Raw genomic sequence first — 19,933 nt, 5'->3', positions numbered from 1 at the left:
GATGTAGGCCGAAGCATCTGATACAAATGGAGCTACCATGAAAGCCAGATGGAACTCATCGAAGAAATGTTGGAAGGACGTGGGAGGGACATTTGGCTGATAGATCATCGCTAGTTTGGAGTCTGATGACGAGGAAGGGACATTTGCTTGATGGATCATGGCTAGTTTGGAATATAATGATGAGGAAGAAGCTGGCGCCTGTTTCGTCACAGTGTCGTCGTCTCCATGGATGGGCTCGACGGTAGGCGCGGAAGAGAGAGGCTCAATATGTACAGAAAAGGTAGGATTAACAAGTGAACTGCATTGGTCTTCTTCCGCGTCAAGCTCGGATGAGAAGTGTGTATCATCGGAGGTATTCTCATTTAGGAGAAGCTCAAGTTGGTGAGCGAAGTTGTCCATGCGGAGAGTGAGAGAGACGAAGGGAATGAAGAATGGAAGAGAAGGGGATTGGTTATGCACCATATCCAATATGGATCATTAATTTATGATGATTTCCAAGGGTGAGATTACGTTTGTTCCATCAGAATCTAATGAAGATCTATCAATGAAAGGTAAGCTTTGAGACGGAATCTGCTGAGGATACCTAAGTAATCTGTTGGGTTCATGCAACGTGATACCACCACGCTAGCCTTGTAGGAGAACACGGGTGACATGGAGTCCTACCCAAATCTACAAAGATACGGTGGGTCACCTTTGTTCATCCTCTTTTACCTTTTTAACTTTAGAATGGTATATATGTCTATCCTTGTTATTATAGAACCTGCATCGCACCATTATCTTATAATGGCCCCGATGAGATGATTGAGATGGTCCCATGCGATAAGTATTAAATGCACATTGATGTTTTCCATCTAAGAGTAACTAGATATGATGCAATGAATCATGTTGTGATGATTTATAATAATAAAAAATACAAAATAAATCAACAGAAAAGAATGACTGAACTTAACGGCATGCACTTTGTAATCATGTTCTTTCTTGCTACTCATAGGGACAAAAATTAGAAAAATAAAAAATAAAAAACTTCTTACACGATAGATTTTAATTTTTTATTTATTTAGCACAGGGTTCATCGTACCGAATTGTATCGCTCAACACGAATAATATGTACCGATTCAACATGGGATTAGTATACAAACCGTCCTTTGCTGAGTGATACTCATTGTATGACTCCGTATCAGGCGACATGGGATTTGTACCGATTAATAACTATCGTTCGCAATCAAAGGCTTAGATTGTCCTATTTCAAATGATTAATTTGACTATTTGAATAAAAAAAAAAATTTCCTCCACCACAATCGTTCACCCAACGTGCAAAGACAAAGGTAAAGTGAAAGGCAATGGTATTAGCCATATCGTTGAAAATAATTAAGTTAGGAGATGAGACACCTTTTCAAACACATTCAACAACCCGCTCGATCTAGAGATAGAAAAAGATGACATTAGTGTCTCAACCGATGATGATAGCGACATCGAGGAGTCAATGGTCTCATTTATACAATTTAAGGGTAATACATAGATTAAGAAGGAGCATTTTACACATGCCACCTAAGATTCAAATCATGGGGCTCGACGAGGTACTAGTTAAGTTTATATATGGGAAAGGAGAAGACAATGAATGATTTTGAGCAGATATGATAGAGTCTACATGAGGTACTAGTTAAGTTTATATATGAAAGGGAAATGAGAAGACAATAGATGATTTTGAGCGGATATGATAGAGCCTACATGATACCGATAGAAAGTGAAGCTCATTGTATTTATAACTATCGTATTATCGAGAATATTATAGCCAAGTTGATCATACTTTTCCAAATAGTAGTATGATAATCGAATTTATGATATGGAGTAGTAGATTGATTAGTGATAAAAATAGAAGTTCTAATATCCTTTATGCTCCACACTAATATATGTCACAATCATCATTGCCTCGGACACATGTCATTCATGACGATCAGACTATGATCATCACTACATTGATGCACCAACGACATATGGTGTATCAGTATACTATGTTGTGGGATCATTTTTAGGATTATGTTCGACAAATATATTAAATTAATATACAAATACATAGGATTAAATATCTCAATCCACCGCCCGTAGAATCTCATCATTCTTTTTGGTGATAGAATTAGGTATATCTATCGATTGATTACTTGATTCATTTGAATATTAAAATTTAAGTTATTTAAAAAATAATTAAATTATTCAAATTATTTTTTTATAGATAATTCAATATTTTTAGAAGGAATATCTAGAATGTACCACAAAGTTACTCAAAAAGATATGTGGTTATTCTTTCTTAATTTAGATTATTTTTGCTAAGATTATACTAAATTTAAATTTATTTCAAACTTAAAAACTCTAATATATTTTTTATTCTTCAAAAAATTTTAAAGTTTTTCTGATAATTTTACCATATCATCGGTATGCTCAAACATATTGATGTACGATACATCGATACACCTCGATACATATCATACCGATGGTTAGTTGGTATATCGGTACATACCGAGAAAATGAGTCTTGATTTAGTACTAATTAAGAATTATAATTTCATATTGAGATAATCTATCGATCCTTGGTCAAACTAGTTTGTACTGATCGATAATGATATCATGTGTCTTGATAAATCGATATATTTCGAGGACAGAAGAAGGAGAATGAAGAGGAGACAAGAGGAGGGATGAGAATGAAGAGGAAAGAAATTGAGGCAGTGGATGAGGAATAAGAATAAGAAAAGGAGTTCGATGACGAGTAAGAGGAGTGGAGGCAGAGGAGCCAGTAGTGAGAAATCGCAAGCCTCTATACTTGAACTGCACAATTTGGATTGGTCCATGTATTTTTCAGTGGTCGGACCAGTACACACGATCAAACTTTTATCGAACTGGTTGAGATTTCAATCCTTGGCACTAACAACCTGATGGTCCTAATTAAGTCTACCAACTTTGACTCTATCGGCAACACGTATATCTACTCTACTGATAGCTGTTAGAGTTGTATACATTATTGTCTTTTGCTTAGCCAATTTCATCTATTTTGATGCAAACATGTAGGTTATTAGTGATAATTGAGAAAACTAAATGGTAGGCAGTTTCTCATACCTAAGCTTCGTATGCAGCATATAATTATAATTGAACCTAAAATTTTGGATTAATTATAGAATATTCTTTATAATTAGTTATATTTAGTATTTCGATCTCTATATTTTTAAAAGTTGAGATCCTTATTCTTACGAAAGTGAAACATTCAACCCCATTACTCCAACAAAACTATTTTTTCTTTTTTATTTTTAATCTTATGAAATTATCTTTTTAATCCTGTATAAAGATCTCAATACTTTATTTTCATAAGTGTAAGGATCCCAACGTAACTTTCAAAAGTATAAGATCGAGATGCTAAAGATAGTTAATTACAGGGAATAATATATAATTAATCTTAAATTTTTAGTTTAAACCTATGGAGTTGCAAAGCGGATGGAATGCAATCAAGAACCTCTTGAGATGATTTTTTTATTATTTGTTCTTGGTGGATATCTATTTAATACTCCTGCTCTCCAAAAACATAGAAGATTTATCCTGTTAAGTAATTAAAGTTTACAAGACTATTGGAATATTCAAGACAGTTTGAGAACCTAAATAAAATCCTCTAGCAATCTAGTGAATATTAACAATCTTCTTGCATTGCCACTTAAATCACTAGAAAACATACTTCTTCCTTCATTAATCAATCATACATCTTATATCCACTCATCTATATTATCCTGTTAAGTAATTAAAGTTTAGAACAATGAACCAGATTTCAAAAAGCATGATCGAGGTAGTAATGTTACTATGTAAAGATAAACAAGTTCAAAGATCACTTTTCAAGGGAAAGTGGCCATAAAAGACCCTCAAGCAATGGCTCCCTGCCACGACTTAACCACAACGAAGATATTTGATTCTTCGAAAGATAAAATAAAATGGTTTCCAAGTTTCAATAAGACCAACCAACCAACAAATTTCTTACACTCTTGTAATTTGCATAATTGTTTTGAAAAAAAAATTGTTAGGACACACTAATTGAGGTAATATGTTCACAAAAAAAAAAACATATCGAATACAAAAATTGATATTTGTATGATGAATAAGGCCAACTATATCGTAAAATAAAAGTCGTTATTTAGAAGCACATAAATATTTATAGTATCAATAATATGATTATGCTTTGAAACTTTTATCCGTATCAATATTATATTATCCCCTATAATTAGTTATCTTTTGTATTTCGATATCTATACTTTTAAGAGTTACATTCAGATTTTTATATTTACAAAAACAAAATATTTAAACCCATTGTTCTAACAAAACTATTCTCTTTTGATATTTAACCCTATAAAATTATATTTTTAACCTTGTATAAAGATCCCAATATAACTTTTGAAATTGTAAGTATCGAAATACTAAAGGGGGCTAATTACAAGGAGTAATATATAATTAGCCCAACATATTTATCTCTTCAAACTTTTTATGTCAGGATAAATATTTATTTCGTGCCTATTATAAATAAGTCAAACACATCAAAAAGAAAAAAAAAACATCTAGAATGACTAAAAATGGTGTGGGCTAAGAAGATGAGGCTACGTAATCATCTAAGCAATGATATGGAAAGAAGCCAAAGGTTCCTAAACGAGAATTGAACTACTTAATGAAAACACTAAACATGTTATCCCGGTATCAATTCAAATGAGAATGAAGATCCTACAAAGCAAAAAATACAGAACAATCAGAAAAAAAAATCAAGTATTTGCGAACATAGATCCAATCATGTATATGAAAGTAACAGAGCATTTAGGAAACAGGGAAAGGAAGCAGACATATGTGTAAGCAAGCAATCCAAGAATTGTAGTGCTATATATAATTGGAATACTCTGAAAGAAACAAGATAAGCATCAATGAAGCATAGGAATGGGTCAATCAACAGCACATGAAAAGTCTGCAAACAAACAAAAAAGAAATCTCAAACCATCCAATTTACTTAGTCGTTGAAGGTTGAAGACAGGTTAAGCACTAGTAGAACGAATGCAACAGAGGAATAAAAACATGAACTCACGAGATGCGATACGCTCTGGACTTGAAACCATCCGACTGAACCCAACGAGACGGACTGCTGCGCCTGGAATCAATAGTCACCACGGAATTTTGCCGAATAACAGTGTTCCAAAAGATCACCAAGAGTAAACAAAGTGATCGCGAGAGTTCCGACGGCCGAAAACAACGATTTAGTTCAACAAGATCCACTCACCAGACGAGACCGGAGCTTCGAGAACCCCGCAAGGTTCCGGAAGAACAGCATTGATCAGGAGATACCCTATGAAGGGCAAACTTCACATCAATTCAACATAGAAGGACGAGAGGGTTTCAAGAAACAGAAGGAAACGATTAAAAAAAAAGGAAAATGTTAAAAGCTTAATCCTCCGAACAACATCCGAGAGATCATCTCCAGAATCACATGCAAAGAATCGAGAAGGAAAGAGACAAATGATCCGATCGAGAGTTAGGGTTTTCCGCAGAAGAAAGAAGCGATCGTGGAGAGTAGAGCGAAAGAGGGGAAGAGTGATCTCACCGACAGAAGAGCGCGAAAGGCGAGAAAGGGCGATTCAAAAAGCAGTTCTCGCTATATATATATATATATAACACCACCCGGGAAGAACGGTAGTGTATTCTTTTAAAGCGGCAAATTACCCGTCTCTGATTCGCTGCATTTGTGGGGCTCACATGACGGAAGCTTTCGAGGTGGCGCGAGGATAGCAAAACAACGATCTCCGCTGTGGTTTGAGGGTTTTTGGACGCTTGATCGGACGGCTGAGAGAGTCTTGAAGACCGTTGATCGTAAACAGAGCGATGGAAGGGAGAGACGCCAGCCGTCCGATGTGAGTACGAAACGGAGCCCACCAATAGTGACCAGAGCGGTCGAGATGGACCAGGCCATTAGGAAAAAAGCCCGGTTCATCATACAGTATCCAACAATAAGAGGAGCCGAGGCAAGCCGGCCCATTACAAAGATAAGCGCAGGAGCATATGGAACACTGTGGGCCGTGTGAGCCCAACAATAGACCGGAGAAGTCAAGATGGACCGGCTCATTACATCGCAAGATGGTCCGGACCGGCCCATTGGAAAGGGAAGCAAAGCCCATTAGAGAGATACTATTGCCTACAGGTGATAAACGAGACAATGAAATGAAAGAAGGGCAAAAAGGTAAATATATAATAAATTAATTACCTATGTATTTATATTAAATTTGATGATTATAATTTGTAAGCAAATCGATTTTACTCAAATCTAAATCAAGCATGCCAAGAAAAATAATGCTGATATTATTTAATAATGTCACAAACTATGATGATTAATTTACCTACACACCAAAATTCGACTCGATTGCCTTTTTTTTTTTCTTTAATTCGAATCAATCCTAAATATAATTTTAGTGTAGCCAAAACTATTTTTGATGATTAGAAATACCTAGATACTGACTAAAAAATCAATCACTTCAAATGCAAAAAGAAAAAAAAGGCTAAAACTTTTGTTTTTGCACGAACAAATTGTTTATGAAATAATAAAAAAAATCTTAAAATTAAATAAGTATTTTTTTAATTAAATAATATATTTTGGTTCGAGTTCATCATCGCAGTGTCGGGATGGTCTGAGGATTTAGTAAGAACCCATATAACATAGAGAAGAATGATACGAAGCTTAAAGTAATATGAGATTTAAATAAGGATAGTTATAAGTTATTCCGTGTGAATAGTTTTACGAAATTAAGTGTTACTTGATCGATGTTTTGAGATGACGACGAGATGTTTAAATAGGAATTACGTTTGTAATGACATGGCATTCAAGTGCATACTAGGAGATATTAAAGATATAAATAAAATATTTTGGAATTATTGGTCGACAACTATCATAATCTACATTGGAATTAAAGGAGGCGTAAGCCTCATCTCATGTAACACTTAGACGCAAGATGGGTTACTACCTAGACACCACAACCACAGCATTCCATGTCTTCTTCAGCCACTGTCACCATCATTGACTATTGCAATCCAATGCATCATCATCATCATTATGTTAATCACAATAGCTTGTCCATGTGACTTATCGAATTAGGAAGGGCCACTTACATGCCCAAAGTCAAGGGGATTCAATGTACCATATTAAACTCAGATGCAGCTCATAAGTACTGTTCTTTTCTTCTTTGATTAATAACATATTTATTTTTTAAAAGGTAAATGATAAAAATAAGATTTGAGCTTTAATCTTACGATGTATATTTAAAATATTTATCAGTTAAATTAATTAGCACCTTTATTAACAGCATATTGCCACAAGTATCTCATTATCAACGTCAATTAGATTATGTGGATACAGCTTGTAACATATTGTAGTAGTTGTAGTTTTGGAGAGCTGTATAGTTGAAATCTCTCTCTCTCTCTCTCTCTCTCTCACAGTATCAACTGGTGCAGTGCACATAGATGCCAATAGATTTCAGCATCAACAACTTGTTAGAATGAACAAAGCAGTGTTAGGTACAAACTTGAAGTGTAAGGATCAAAGTAGAGGAAAGAAAACTCATGGATGACGCTAGCAAACAGACTTTATGTTATGTTGTATTATCATTAACTTATAATTAACTTTTTGATTTAGTTGCACAGGTCTATTATCATTAACTTATAATTATATATATTATATAATATCTTGATTAGTTTCATATTAAGTGAATCAGATTAAGATTAATATATTATTATTAATTTTAGCTTAAATATTTTGATTTCAACTAAAAGAAATTGATAGACTAATTAACCCATCAGATTGTCACATCCTAAATTAGGTTTAACAAATTAATAAATATAATCTGAATGTATTTGATATGATTACTACTCTTTATTTTGATCATCAGGCATCCAAGAGCTTCTTCGGTATAAACCTCTAGATCTGGACATACTTATCTTGGGAGAAAGAGAGAAAAGGAAAAAGGACTATAATGCCTAACAAAAACTATACATAAATCCATCATGAAAACCAAACACACAAAATCCATCAAAGGGCAGCATGTTTTACTTGAATTAGATAATGAAGTTCTTGTGGTTGATGATTTAATTAATATGTTGTGATCCTTGTTTGCTGTGATGCTGCATTGGTGAGGGAATATGAACTACAGTGATAGTACAACAAGGACAGATGAAAGCATTGGAGAGTGCTGAGAGATGTTTTTTATTTGAAATCATGACTCTACTTTAATCTGTCATCATATTAGGAGTCATTATTCACCGAGATAGGAAGGAACGGCTCTGTTGGTAAATTTTTATGCCATGGTCGAGGTGTTAGCATAGCTCGGTCCATTCCTGGATGCATAAGGTTGCCCACGAGGATGCTCGGATTACGTCGACATCGAGTCAGGTTAGGTTCAAGCATCGTCTCCCGAGCGTGGTTCTCTCTTGATGGGTTGCTACTGTGTCGTTGCCGGTTCCTACACAAAGGTTGAGGTCGGGAGGGAGATTTCTCAACTCGATCCATCCGAAATTCAAATCAATATCGTGGAGTTAAGGATAGTTGAGTATCCTCCTCTCCTGATTAAGGAGGGTTAGCTTTTATACCTACGACGATGAGTTAGTCATACAGGGTTAATTAACTACAGTCGACTTCTCGGGCGGGCGATTTAAGCTTTTGTGCGAGCGTCGATTGACCTGCATGGATCGGTACCGCGCGACGCTGCCCCGAACTTTTTGAGATGACTATACCATGATGATGTCGTTCATACGGAGAGGGCGACGAACGATTGCCCGCCATATATGTGTTACACGTCACATCGAACTTGAAGTTCCACGTATATATTATCGTGTTTGTTTGTCTGGATCTACGTGGGCGACACCGAAATATGCCGTATCATGCTTAACATCGTCTCATGACTCGATTAGAAAGGAAATTGGACTTTGATAGAAGCATGAATGGTAAAATGGCGTCTATCAGTTGCCATAACACTTGCAGCAAACTGAGAGATGTTTACCGTATTAGTTTTATTCTCTCTCTCTCTCTCACTCTCTCCCTCTCTCTCTCTCTCTCTCTTCATTCTTGTGAAGTTGATACTTGTTTTCTTTTGTTCCAATCTTTTCCTCCTCTTTTTTACCTTTCTTCTTCTTCTCATATTATTAGTATTGCTGCCTCCAACTTGCCTCAATGTATAAATTCCCCATCACCTCTCATTCTTCCTCCCATACTCTCTCTCTCTCTCTCTCTCTCTCTCTCTCTGGACATCATGAAGGAAGCAGATATAGATCGGCCAGCCTTATTGACACCGAGCAAGGATTCACATGTGATGTCGAAGCTGAAACCCAAGATCAGAATAGTGCACCTGTTCGCGCCGGAGATCATAAAGACCGACGCCGAGAACTTCCGAGAGCTCGTGCAACGACTCACCGGCAAACCCACGAAGGCAATAGCCAGCAAGAAGAAGAAGAAGAAGAAGAAGAAGAAGGCGTCGCCGCCGACGACTATCGATGAAGCAGACCGGAGATCCGTGCGCGGTGGCCACAGGGACTTGATGCATGAGAGAGTGAAGGAGGAGACAACTATCGAGCTGTCGGAGGACGACATCGCCGGCTTCTTTAGCGAGCTGGGAGCTGCAGAACGTTTCTTTGGGGACCCGATCGGTGACTTCCCGTTGCTGCCTGTGGGTGCTTCTTTCACGTGACCGAGTGTAGTCTGTGGTAAATGAATGCCTGCTTCCAATGAAGACTAAAAGCCTTAGTTTAGAGGATTGGATTTGCAGATTAATTGGAGTTATAATGGTCTCTTCTTATTATTTCTTGGGTCGATCATAAAGGCGGAGCACATCCTCTTTTCCTAATCTATTTTCCCCACCTTTGTTTACTGTGAATACAAAGATTTCTTTCATTAATTGTTCCACCTTCTCTCTCTCTCTCTCTCTCTCTCTCTCTCTCTCTCAGCATCCTAGGATCTGATTTTAGAGGCAAGATTGTTGTTGTTTGGAAACATGGAATCCATCTGGATATGATTTCTGGACCTGTAATAAGTTTATTGAATGCACATAATTTGATATGAGGAGACACAAATGTGGGAGTTCAAATCAGATGCAATTCATGAATCCAACTTCATCAAATTCATTTGAACTATCCTCTTTGGTCATTCATTTTTGCCACTTCACCTTTCTTAAGATGCTGAGATCACCTTGTGAATGAATTATTTACTAGCTTCAAGGATGATCAAAGATATAAGTTCATATGTCCTATATCTCACTGCCTAAAGAAAAACGGGTGAAAATGCAATTACTCATCCCACATTACTTGGAAATGAACTTGAAAAAAAAGGATGATTAATGTTTCTAGTACCCAAATCACCAAGCATCTCTCCATCTGACCATCAACTGATTGAATTAGTATCCTATGACAAAGAATGCAGTTCAGTTGAGTAGATAAACATACCTGACTGATTGAATTAGTATATTCTATGACAAAGAATGCCAGTTCAGTTGAGTTGATAAACATACCTGACACGCACGATTAATGATCATTCACACACATGAAAATTGCAGCAATTGGTGTGAGTGATCATCGCTAGTAACTCAAATCAGAGTTTTTGAAATGGTTGTTATCCACTGTGCGTGTAATGTCTCGACAAACAAATAATATTTGCAGGACAAGGAGAACAAAGCACTTGTGAGAGTTTACAGTGGATCGGCCTGATAAAAGTATTGCATTAGTGTGTATGTGGATTCGGGGTGGGTGCAGTAGAGGAATTCTGGTGCAGGATGGTGGATCCATACCAACTCAGGGACAATGGTTAACTTTCATACTCTGACATCATGGAGTCTGTCGTGGACGATGCTGGAGACCCTTCCAATCTTGTAAGAACATCAGGAGCTCCAGCAGAATCCCTCGTTATCTGAAGCAAACACTTCGTGTCAGAAGGCTAAAATTGAATCCGTATCAGAGTATCACAGTCAACATGGACAAACATTTATCCCACCACATTCCATAAGACCAAGAGTATTTTAGTTTCATATGAAGATAAATGCAGAAAAACAATAAATTACCTTCAGGTTTATTAGTTCCATCGGAAAAGAAGAATGCATAAGAGGAAAAGAGAAGACAAATTTCGTGACAGAAAAGATAGATTTCTGGAATCTTCATACTAATAGTCAAATGATAGTGTCACATTTTCTGTCTTTTAACTTAAAACGTGAAAACTACTATGCTATCACAGCAAGACTGAATATAGTTCATTTGCGAAACATTGTGAAAGAAACGCAGACAGAGTAAGCTAGCTGAATGTGTTCAAGATTACCATATGAAACTCACAAGAACTCCAATCCTGAAAAAAATGGATAAACTAAAGAGCATAACCATATTTTATGGACTTTAAAACAATCACCAAGGATTAACTGCATTAGTCAGACCATAAAGCTACAGAAAGTTTACGGCCTAAATGAACTGCATATAAACAGCAATGTTTGTTACGCAATGCTTGATAAATTCAGGTTTTGCTTTCACTAGAAAATTAGCATCAGCTAATTTATTTGTTTGCTAACAAATGAAAGTTGCAGGCCCACGGCATTTATTTAAGATATTCGAAATAATATTTATTTTCATGCATTACAAGCAGAACTTAATTTCATACCAATATTTCTTCATCCAAGTAGGAAATCATGAACATTCTCTCAAAAGCACCACCTGAAGGAAGCAGAAAAATGAGCTTAGCACCTGCAATTTAATTAACTAAAATAGTACGAACATTCCATTAGAACATTTTAACATAAATAAATATCAGGTACATACAGGTTATTGGCTTAGCACATGGAAATTTGAAAAAATAAATGCAGGCATATTAGATGAACCAAAGGATGGAATATTAAAAATAAAATAAAATGGTAAGAGGTATCCTTAAGTACCAGCAAATAAATTAATTACAGAACCAACGAAAAATAATTCGATGGCATGCAAATCATGCCAAAAAATTCTGAACATGTTCACACTATTGGACAAGTTGTAGCATTAATACAAGTGAACACTGAATGACCATATCCGAACAATGTGCTTCTGCTTAACAGACAGAACAGTCTACCATGGTCATCCTATCACTTCCAGTATAGGACTAAATCAAAGTGTCACACTAGTGATCTTTGTAAAAATGACCAAGGAACTAAAATTTCATCAAGTTTGGCCCCAGCGCTTTGAGTGAAGCCTGAAATTGGGTTCCAAATAACAATAAAGCTGACCTGGTGCGTATTTTTGTTTGTGGCTAAGAGAACTTTGTCATAGGTCCTGTTGGGCTGATCAGGTGCCAATGTGTATGATCGATCTTGCTACATGTGTGAATGGCAAAGGTCTTGGATGTTTATAATAATACCACTAAGCAGTAGCTCCTAATTAAGTGTTTTGGACCAGATCCTATATCACAAAATTGGCACTAAGTTAACCCAGAAAACATCTAACCTTTTGTTTCAAATTCTCTGTACTCTGTCAAATTTAACAATTGAGAAAATGTACAATTTTGGCATATCTGTATAACAGATTCAAATTGAACTGTAGTTACTTAGTGAAATTTTCAGTCCATTTGCAAAGGCATCCTTAATTGGTGCAGGAAGTTGCTGCAAAGCAGTGGTTGCTTGTCCAACAACGCCCTTCAACTGTTCTGGTACAGCCTCTTGACTAACTGTGGGTGTTTCCAATGTCCCCTCAACATACTCTTCTTTCATCCGGGTAGGACCCTCTAATGACAATTTGGTTGTCAGGAGAAACTTGCTTTCTATCTGCATCCAAGATAATACATGTCATTTTGCAAGTGGAATTGATAATCCAGCTGCAGAACAATGCAGTTAACAGGCACAAATTCTAGAAAATGTTAATAGTTCACAGGCATACACTAGCACAAGGGCCTGAAAGCAATCTTAGTAATTAACTATTAACAATATAATGATTTCATCAATAAGTTGTGCCATTGAAAGCATCAATGAGTGATTTAAAAGGTAACATTCCTGCTAAATCAGCATATTAATCAATCAGAAACAACTAAATACTGAGTGCATATGATTAACAAGGATAAAGCCGTTGCTGAAGAAGACGTATCCCTGCCCTGAGAGTAGGATATGTTCTAAGATGAATGTAAGATCTGTTCAATAAACAACATCAGATATAACTTGTCTACACTCAGAAGTATTAGAAAATTGGTGTCACGTTACAACTGAGGTCAATGAGACAAAGCAAATATACTCAACACCTTAAATGGTATAGAGGATATAGTAAACAAGAACAAAAAGAATTAGCATCTAAAATATTTTAGTATATTTCGGTAAATAAAAGTTGGCACTTACTATGGAGACTTTCGTCATGTGAGAGATGCTTGACTAACCATTTCCAAATGCAAATACAAATTTGGTATATCAATTAATCAATAAGCCAAACTTTCACATAAGAATGACAAGCAACAACCCTATTTCATGGGGCCAAAACAGTAACTCTGCTAAGTAATTTAATCATATTAAGCTTTTAAACTTTCATGTTACATCCTTGACCTGCTAAAGATTTCTCCTTCTCCTCCACAGAACCAATTGACTGAGAGTTGACGGTGTATCATTTAGCTTACTTGCATGAACAAAAGAAATGCAGGCGAACATATCTCATACGTTGTATCCTGCAGACATCAATGCATACTAAAACTTGAAATATCTTAATAACAAATAAAGTTGTCATTTGGGCTTACAGAGTTCAAAAACCTAAGGTTTGCTGTGATTTTTGAGTATCCATCCTTTAACAGCATATCCATTCCCAATAAATTGGCTAAAGTTGCAGGTGATCTCCTGAAAGAAACACATTCACATTAGATAAAGCAACTAGGAAGTTTTCATCATTAACTATATTGTTCCGAAAGGCCCTGGTTCTACTAAGTGGCTATAGATGCATCCAAAACCAAAAACTGATTGCTTCTACATGGCATTAAAACCAAATGGTCTGCACACAATTAGCTCCTTTATGCGGATGACCCAGAAAATGTTTAAGCCACCATTCATGTGATGCTGCGGGGAAATATTTTAAAGAAAGAGATCCCTACTGAAACAGAAATCTTGCAGCAAATGATGCAGGGCTACCAGCACTAAACCACTCGAAGTTCCACCGGCCTTCCAGAAAGGGTGATCTGCAAATTGAATAGACAACAAATATAAAGACGTAGCAGAAACAGAATCTTGATTTACCACCTAAGAAACTAGTAAAAACTATTTCAGATTAAATTTAAAATCCTAGTTGCTTTAGTGCATATGGGCAAGAGATTGATACGTAGCCCACTGTCACGGACAAACTTCTAAACAGGATGTTTGATGTAATACTTATGTATGTCCGTGTCTTTTGGTATGTTCATGCCTTGTACAACATGTAGAGGGACGGTCGAAGGCTTAATAGTCCCATTTTAGTTGGGTTGGTGGCCTCTTTAGGCTTGTAAATAAAGGTTGTGTTATGTGGACACGTGCGAGGGATTTTCGGTCTGTAATGGACCATTTTACCCTTTGTTGTGCAACTGTTCAGAGCTTGTAAAGTCTGTTTGTAATTTGCATTGTCTATGAAGTGTTTTTCGGAGATGTTTGCTTGTGGATCCCGATTGAGGTGTTCTCTCTAACCCGTTCTCTCTTTTGTTGGTCCTAAGGGACAATAGGAGGCTTCGGGGAGGCTGACCTTTGCGGACGGACACGCAAGGGTGCCGCACGACTTAGGCAAAACCAGCTAAGTCCGTGACAGATGGTATCAGAGCGGGACAAGCACTCATAGAAACACCTAGCATGCGAAACGTTGGGGACCTAGCGGGGCTGCGTTGAGGGCAGTTGGCACACGCGTGACCGTTTGGGGGAAAACGGGCATGGAGATGTAGAGAAAAGGAGTCGCTCGGAGGAGCGGGCATCTGAAATTGGCATTCAGAGGAATGGCCAACCCTTCGCGCAAGAGGCACCACGAGAACAGGCAAGCTTGGAAGAATGCGGAGCGCACAAAGGTTGGGATGGTTGAGTTTGAGCTACGGCTCAACGTTGACAACTAAACTTGATGGTGCTCAAGGCAAGCGAGGCGCTTGGTAAAAAATGAGACCATCCAAGGTGGAATGAGTTGCTCAGCGACCGAAAGAGTTGTGCAAAGCTCACAGAAGTGAGAGGAATTGCTAACTCGAAGAATTCGGTACTCGTGCATGGGCTTGTATGCGGACAATGGAATGTTCGTGGCCATCCCAAGGCGACCGAAACTCGGCGCCATGGAGCATTGAAACTTTCTCTTCAACATGTGAAGGATGCGTCCGTAGGAGGCTGAAGTGTGCAACAAGTTCAGCATGTTGCTAGGCCTTGAGTGGTGCAGCGTGGGCTGTATTGATGTGGAGTTGCAATCTAGCAAGTGCGTTTGCAAGAGACAGAACAATGCACAGTTTGTTCAGCAAATCGGAGTTGTCCAAGGGGATGGTGGTCTCCGAAACGAAGAGAAATGTTGCTCCAACGGGACGGTTATCCAGGAGGGATAAGTCCCGGCTCTCCAGAGGGAGAATCATGTGGGACAGACCGCACATGTTGAGGAGGAGTACCTCAACAAACAACAACTCCACGAAGCTCAATGGACCGAGTAAGCGGTGAGGAGTCGTCGCATGATCTCGCTTGAGAGAATGCATTAGTGGATGCATTACGAGATCAAGTGGGGGAGCGTCCCAAAGCAACACAAATGAAGGCACACTTGAGTCGATATGGAGATCAGACTCAAGGGAGGGCTAACCCGTGGAATGGTGGGCGCGAGGGCCACCATCAACTCAATGCAAAACGAGGAGCGGAGCAACTTGGGTGTAACTTGGCGAAGTACCCAAGCCGCATGAAGGGAGCTAGCATAGAAGTTGGAACATGGAGCAGAGGCACAGTGCTTTCCTTAGACAGAGGTCAAGGACATGAACTCTTGTAGAGGCAAGAGTAGGATCATGTTGTTCCATGGGTCCTTCATTCTGACGGAGCGGACTCATCTTGCATGGTGCCGAAGACGAAGGGAGCTTCTGGGCACATGCACCTTATCTCGGAGAAGCATTTGATGGAGGAACTAAGGCGACTCAATTTGCGGAGGTGAAATTGGGTTCAGAAGGCCTTAGCACGGGGCAAGAGGACTCAGAGGTGGGTACTCTTGAAGAATATGCCACAGTGTTGCCATTCAAGTTGCCATGAAGGAAGCGGTCCGCAGCGGAGATTATGTTGGTAGGGGCAGAGGCCCAGGATCCAAACAATGGTGCACTAATTGCAGCGAAGTCGGAGGACTTCGGGAGCTACTAGGCGACGGACTGTCCTAGAGTGATGCTTCATTTAGGTGTGACCCAAGAGTGGGTGGATGAAGGTCGATTGCCAAAGGAACGAACAAAATCGAAGGTGGAAGAGACCCTGCGATGTATTGGCAGAGGCCACACATGGAGGGTTCACAATTCGAGTTATTTCCACAAAGATCAGAATGCAATAGAGATGTCACCAGGAGGCGACATGGTGCAGCGGATCGTGGTGGAACAGTTCGTGGCAATGCGATACACACGACATAGTCCCGTGAGGAACTAGATCATATGGAGGTATGATCGGGAGCTACTGGAAGCTCCACTTCGGTGAACAACACGACGGCAAGAAGGGCTATGGATTCAAGGAGTGAAAGCCATGGTACCGCAGAGGCGGGTCTTCCGTGCGTGCATCGAATTTTGCATCGGATGAAAACCTTGGTCATCAGCATATGGGGGTTGTGTTCCACCAAGGGAAAAGTTCGAATGCAAGTACCAGTGAGCCCCATGGGGGGGACTTGATCATGCAGAGGTATGATCGAAGCAGCTGGAGAGTTGGACTGCTCCAGAGCTCATATTCGCTTAAGGGAGCCCGGCAAGTCAGAGGACAAGGCCGAGTAAGCGAACGTTGCTACCAAGGAAGCTAAGGAGAACAGAATCGGTGCAAACCCTACAACGTGATGGCAGAGGTCATGCATGGGAGTTGCAGTCTATCTTTCCATTGACCAAACAGACTACTTGGAGAACACAGAGGTGTTGAAGCAAGGGGTCGAAATGGGGCGAGGAAGCGACGACGAGTCCAAAGGGACTTAGCTACCCAAAATCAAGCATCGGTTAGAATGGATGTGGACTCGGAGGAGTGCCACAGAGGCATATCTACTGATTGTGAAGAAAAGGGATGCAGATGCGAGGCGACGGATAGTAGTGCTATGGGCATGGCAGCGCCATAGTACCGCAAAGGCGGGACTTCCGTGAAAGTCATTGATCCCTTGCTCTCATGGAGGGAGAGCGCTTGGTCGTGAAAGGAGCCGAGGAGATGGAGCATGTAGAGGCAATCTCCAAGTATCGAGACAAGGCTGAAGGGCAGAGACCGAGGAACTTCGTAAGACCGGTGTCAATGAGCTTCTCATCAAGATAACCGAAAGTGAAGGACTTCGGGTCATGCAAGAGTGCATAACCAAGGAACGAAGCAGGCAGTACGCGGTGCTGTACCTTTGCTACTCAGTAGAGTAGGCGGCAGAGTTGATGGAGAAGACGGTACAATCCCAGAGGCGACCAAACCTATGAGAGAATTACTCCAAGTTGGGGTGAAAACTTCCTGCATTCCAGAAGTTCAATGGCATTGAGAAGGTGAATCACAGTAACTAACTCGACGCAAGGAGTGCAAACGCTTCAAGTGCTTCAGAAGTGTGAGCAAAGAGCAGGCGAAGGCTAGTAACCAGCTCGATGCATGGAGTACAACCTGGAGGAGGCGGGCGAAGTCAAGTAACCTTTGCCTTCTCAACCCTTAAGAGAATGGGCGAAACCGAGTACCCCAATTCTCTTATCTATCCAGCAGAGGAGCTCTGCATATGTTCAAAGACCCTTCGAAGATAATGGAAGACAATAGTTGTCAAATCCTCACCAACGGTGATCAGTGTTACTGAGAGTAGATTATCCGCTTCATTTCTCAACGAAATGTCAATCGAAAGCGGAAGTGATGCGAACCTACTTGGATGTGACAACTAAGTGAAAGAAGAGTCAATGAACAAATTTTGTGGAGGAAGGACCCAAAACTTCAGAAGTTTGCGAGACGATGCTCGTTAAAAGCTCCAACAAGCATCCACCCAGTTCAAACAGCATGAGACATTTGAGAGACTGGCGCAGTAAGGATGGTCTTTTCCTTCATCTGGAGGATCCGCAGGAACCAACAGGGATCAACACAACTCAGCCAACCACACACTAGAGTCAGAGTTATTGGCGAGTTGAAGCAGCATGGCGGATCAAACGATCGACTACTCAAAAACAACAGTGGAGAGCAGCTGGGAGGCAAGAGGCGCATTGTAGCTAGAGCAGAAGATTGAAGACTCAGCAAAGGCGAAGAGTTGCAGTGTCGGCAAAGGCTTCAACGAGGCCGTCGAAGGAATAAGTGGGGGAGAATGTCACGGCAAACTTCTAAACAGAATGTTTGATGTAATGCTTATGTATGTCCGTGTCTTTTGGTATGTTCATGCCTTGTACAACATGTAGAGGGACGGCCAAAGGCTTAATAGTCTTATTTTAGTTGGGTTGGTGACCTCTTTAGGCTTGTAAATAAAGGTTATGTCATGTGGACACGTGCGAGAGATTTTCGGTCTGTAATGGACCATTTTACCCTTTGTTGTGCAACTGGTCAGAGCTTGTAAAGTCTGTTTGTAATTTGCATTGTCTATGAAGTATTTTTCGGAGATGTTTGCTTGTGGATCCCGATTGAGGCGTTCTCTCTAACCCGTTCTCTCTTTTGTTAGTCCTAAGGGACAATAGGAGGCTTCGGGGAGGTTGACCTTTGCGGACGGACACGCAAGGGTGCCGCACGACTTAGGCAAAACCAGCTAAGTCCGTGACACCACGGCCAACCTAGCTACTGCCAACCACCTCTCAAAGTGATAAACAAATTTGTCGATCCATTCCAAACATCACAAATGATATAAAATTGATTTTTTACAACTGTTGCATACTCTCTTAATGAGTAAACATACGTTGTGGGACGGGCAGTGGGATTTAGTCGCTCAAGACTGACAATCCTCTCGTTAACATCAATCCGCTGCAGCTCTGTTGTCTGTCCACTGATCAATGATTGGAAGCCCCCAGCATCCTTGAACTGAAATAATAGTCTTGCGGAACAAATCAGAAAAGCCAAATACCAAAACTAATTAATAGAAAACTCCGTTCCCACATTGGCATAACATAAATAGCTTTTCCAAAAGATAAAGCAATGCAAAATGAGGAATTATAAGTGTACCAAAATCTGCCAAGAAATTAGGACATTCTACAATTCTAAGAGTAAAGCAACAACCAGAAGAACGATACACCAATGCTAAAGGAATTCTTAATGAACAGAAAGAGAACGGAGTCCAGTGAGCTAAAAAATTCTGCAGCAAAAGAGGTTAAAAGGTCATAATTTGAAGAGAAGCATTTTGATGCAACTCGACAATTCTATCCGAAACCTCAAAAGAGATGGAACTTTCACCGAATTTTATCCCATTCCGCTAAACGAAGCATAATCCACATGCCATACTGTAGGAATCAAGCAGTCAGCGAGCTTCAACCATCTATAAGCAGTAATTAGAGAGAGAGTCTCACGGCGAGGAGCAGAGATTCCTTGGCGGAGAGCCGCTCCATCTCTCTGGCGTAGGCAGCGGAGGGGCCCTGGAAAGTCTGCTGCTGCACCATGGCCGTCCATCGCCCGGGGCCACGTCGGTGCCACCGGAGGCTGAGACCGGCGTCGCGTCGGCTCTTCTCCGGCAACGGCGACGGAGAAATAGAGGGGAGACGAGGAGGAGAGATCGCGGGTCGAATGCTGCCGAGCGTCATGGCGGCGGCCATGGATGATTCGAGGAGAACACAGGCGAAGAGAGGAGATCGAACCCCAAGA

At 39.8% G+C, this 19,933-nt stretch overlaps 2 protein-coding genes across 2 annotated transcripts; one reads left to right on the top strand and one right to left on the bottom strand.

Annotated features, from left to right (window-relative positions):
* Positions 1-9,295: 9,295 nt before the first annotated feature.
* LOC135679078 (VQ motif-containing protein 17-like) lies at positions 9,296-9,730 on the top strand. The gene has a single exon (XM_065192485.1). It carries the CDS (start codon positions 9,296-9,298, stop codon positions 9,728-9,730), a length of 435 nt encoding a protein of 144 aa, XP_065048557.1.
* Positions 9,731-10,594: 864 nt separating this feature from the next.
* Positions 10,595-19,884, bottom strand: LOC135672102 (probable plastid-lipid-associated protein 13, chloroplastic). Its single transcript, XM_065180556.1, has 7 exons — positions 19,642-19,884; positions 19,038-19,159; positions 14,107-14,190; positions 13,759-13,855; positions 12,592-12,808; positions 11,677-11,729; positions 10,595-10,941 (listed from the first exon to the last, which is right to left on the bottom strand). The coding sequence occupies exons 1-7, from the start codon at positions 19,882-19,884 to the stop codon at positions 10,840-10,842; spliced, it is 918 nt and encodes a 305-aa protein (XP_065036628.1). The 3' UTR covers positions 10,595-10,839.
* Positions 19,885-19,933: the final 49 nt, after the last annotated feature.

Source organism: Musa acuminata, chromosome BXJ1-1 (assembly GCF_036884655.1).
Source record: "Musa acuminata AAA Group cultivar baxijiao chromosome BXJ1-1, Cavendish_Baxijiao_AAA, whole genome shotgun sequence".
NCBI lineage: Eukaryota > Viridiplantae > Streptophyta > Magnoliopsida > Zingiberales > Musaceae > Musa > Musa acuminata.
This window is presented reverse-complemented; position numbering and strand designations above follow the sequence as displayed.

Excerpts from the sequence above, each read along its gene's own strand:
- LOC135679078 (XM_065192485.1), top strand. The coding sequence starts at position 9,296 with ATGAAGGAAGCAGATATAGATCGGCCAGCCTTATTGACACCGAGCAAG.
- LOC135672102 (XM_065180556.1), bottom strand. The coding sequence starts at position 19,884 with ATGGCCGCCGCCATGACGCTCGGCAGCATTCGACCCGCGATCTCTCCT. Across the intron at positions 19,160-19,641 it reads AGGAATCTCTGCTCCTCGCC|TTCAAGGATGCTGGGGGCTT; the intron begins GTGAGACTCTCT and ends CTATTATTTCAG. Across the intron at positions 13,856-14,106 it reads GCTGCAAGATTTCTGTTTCA|GAGATCACCTGCAACTTTAG; the intron begins GTAGGGATCTCT and ends TGTTTCTTTCAG.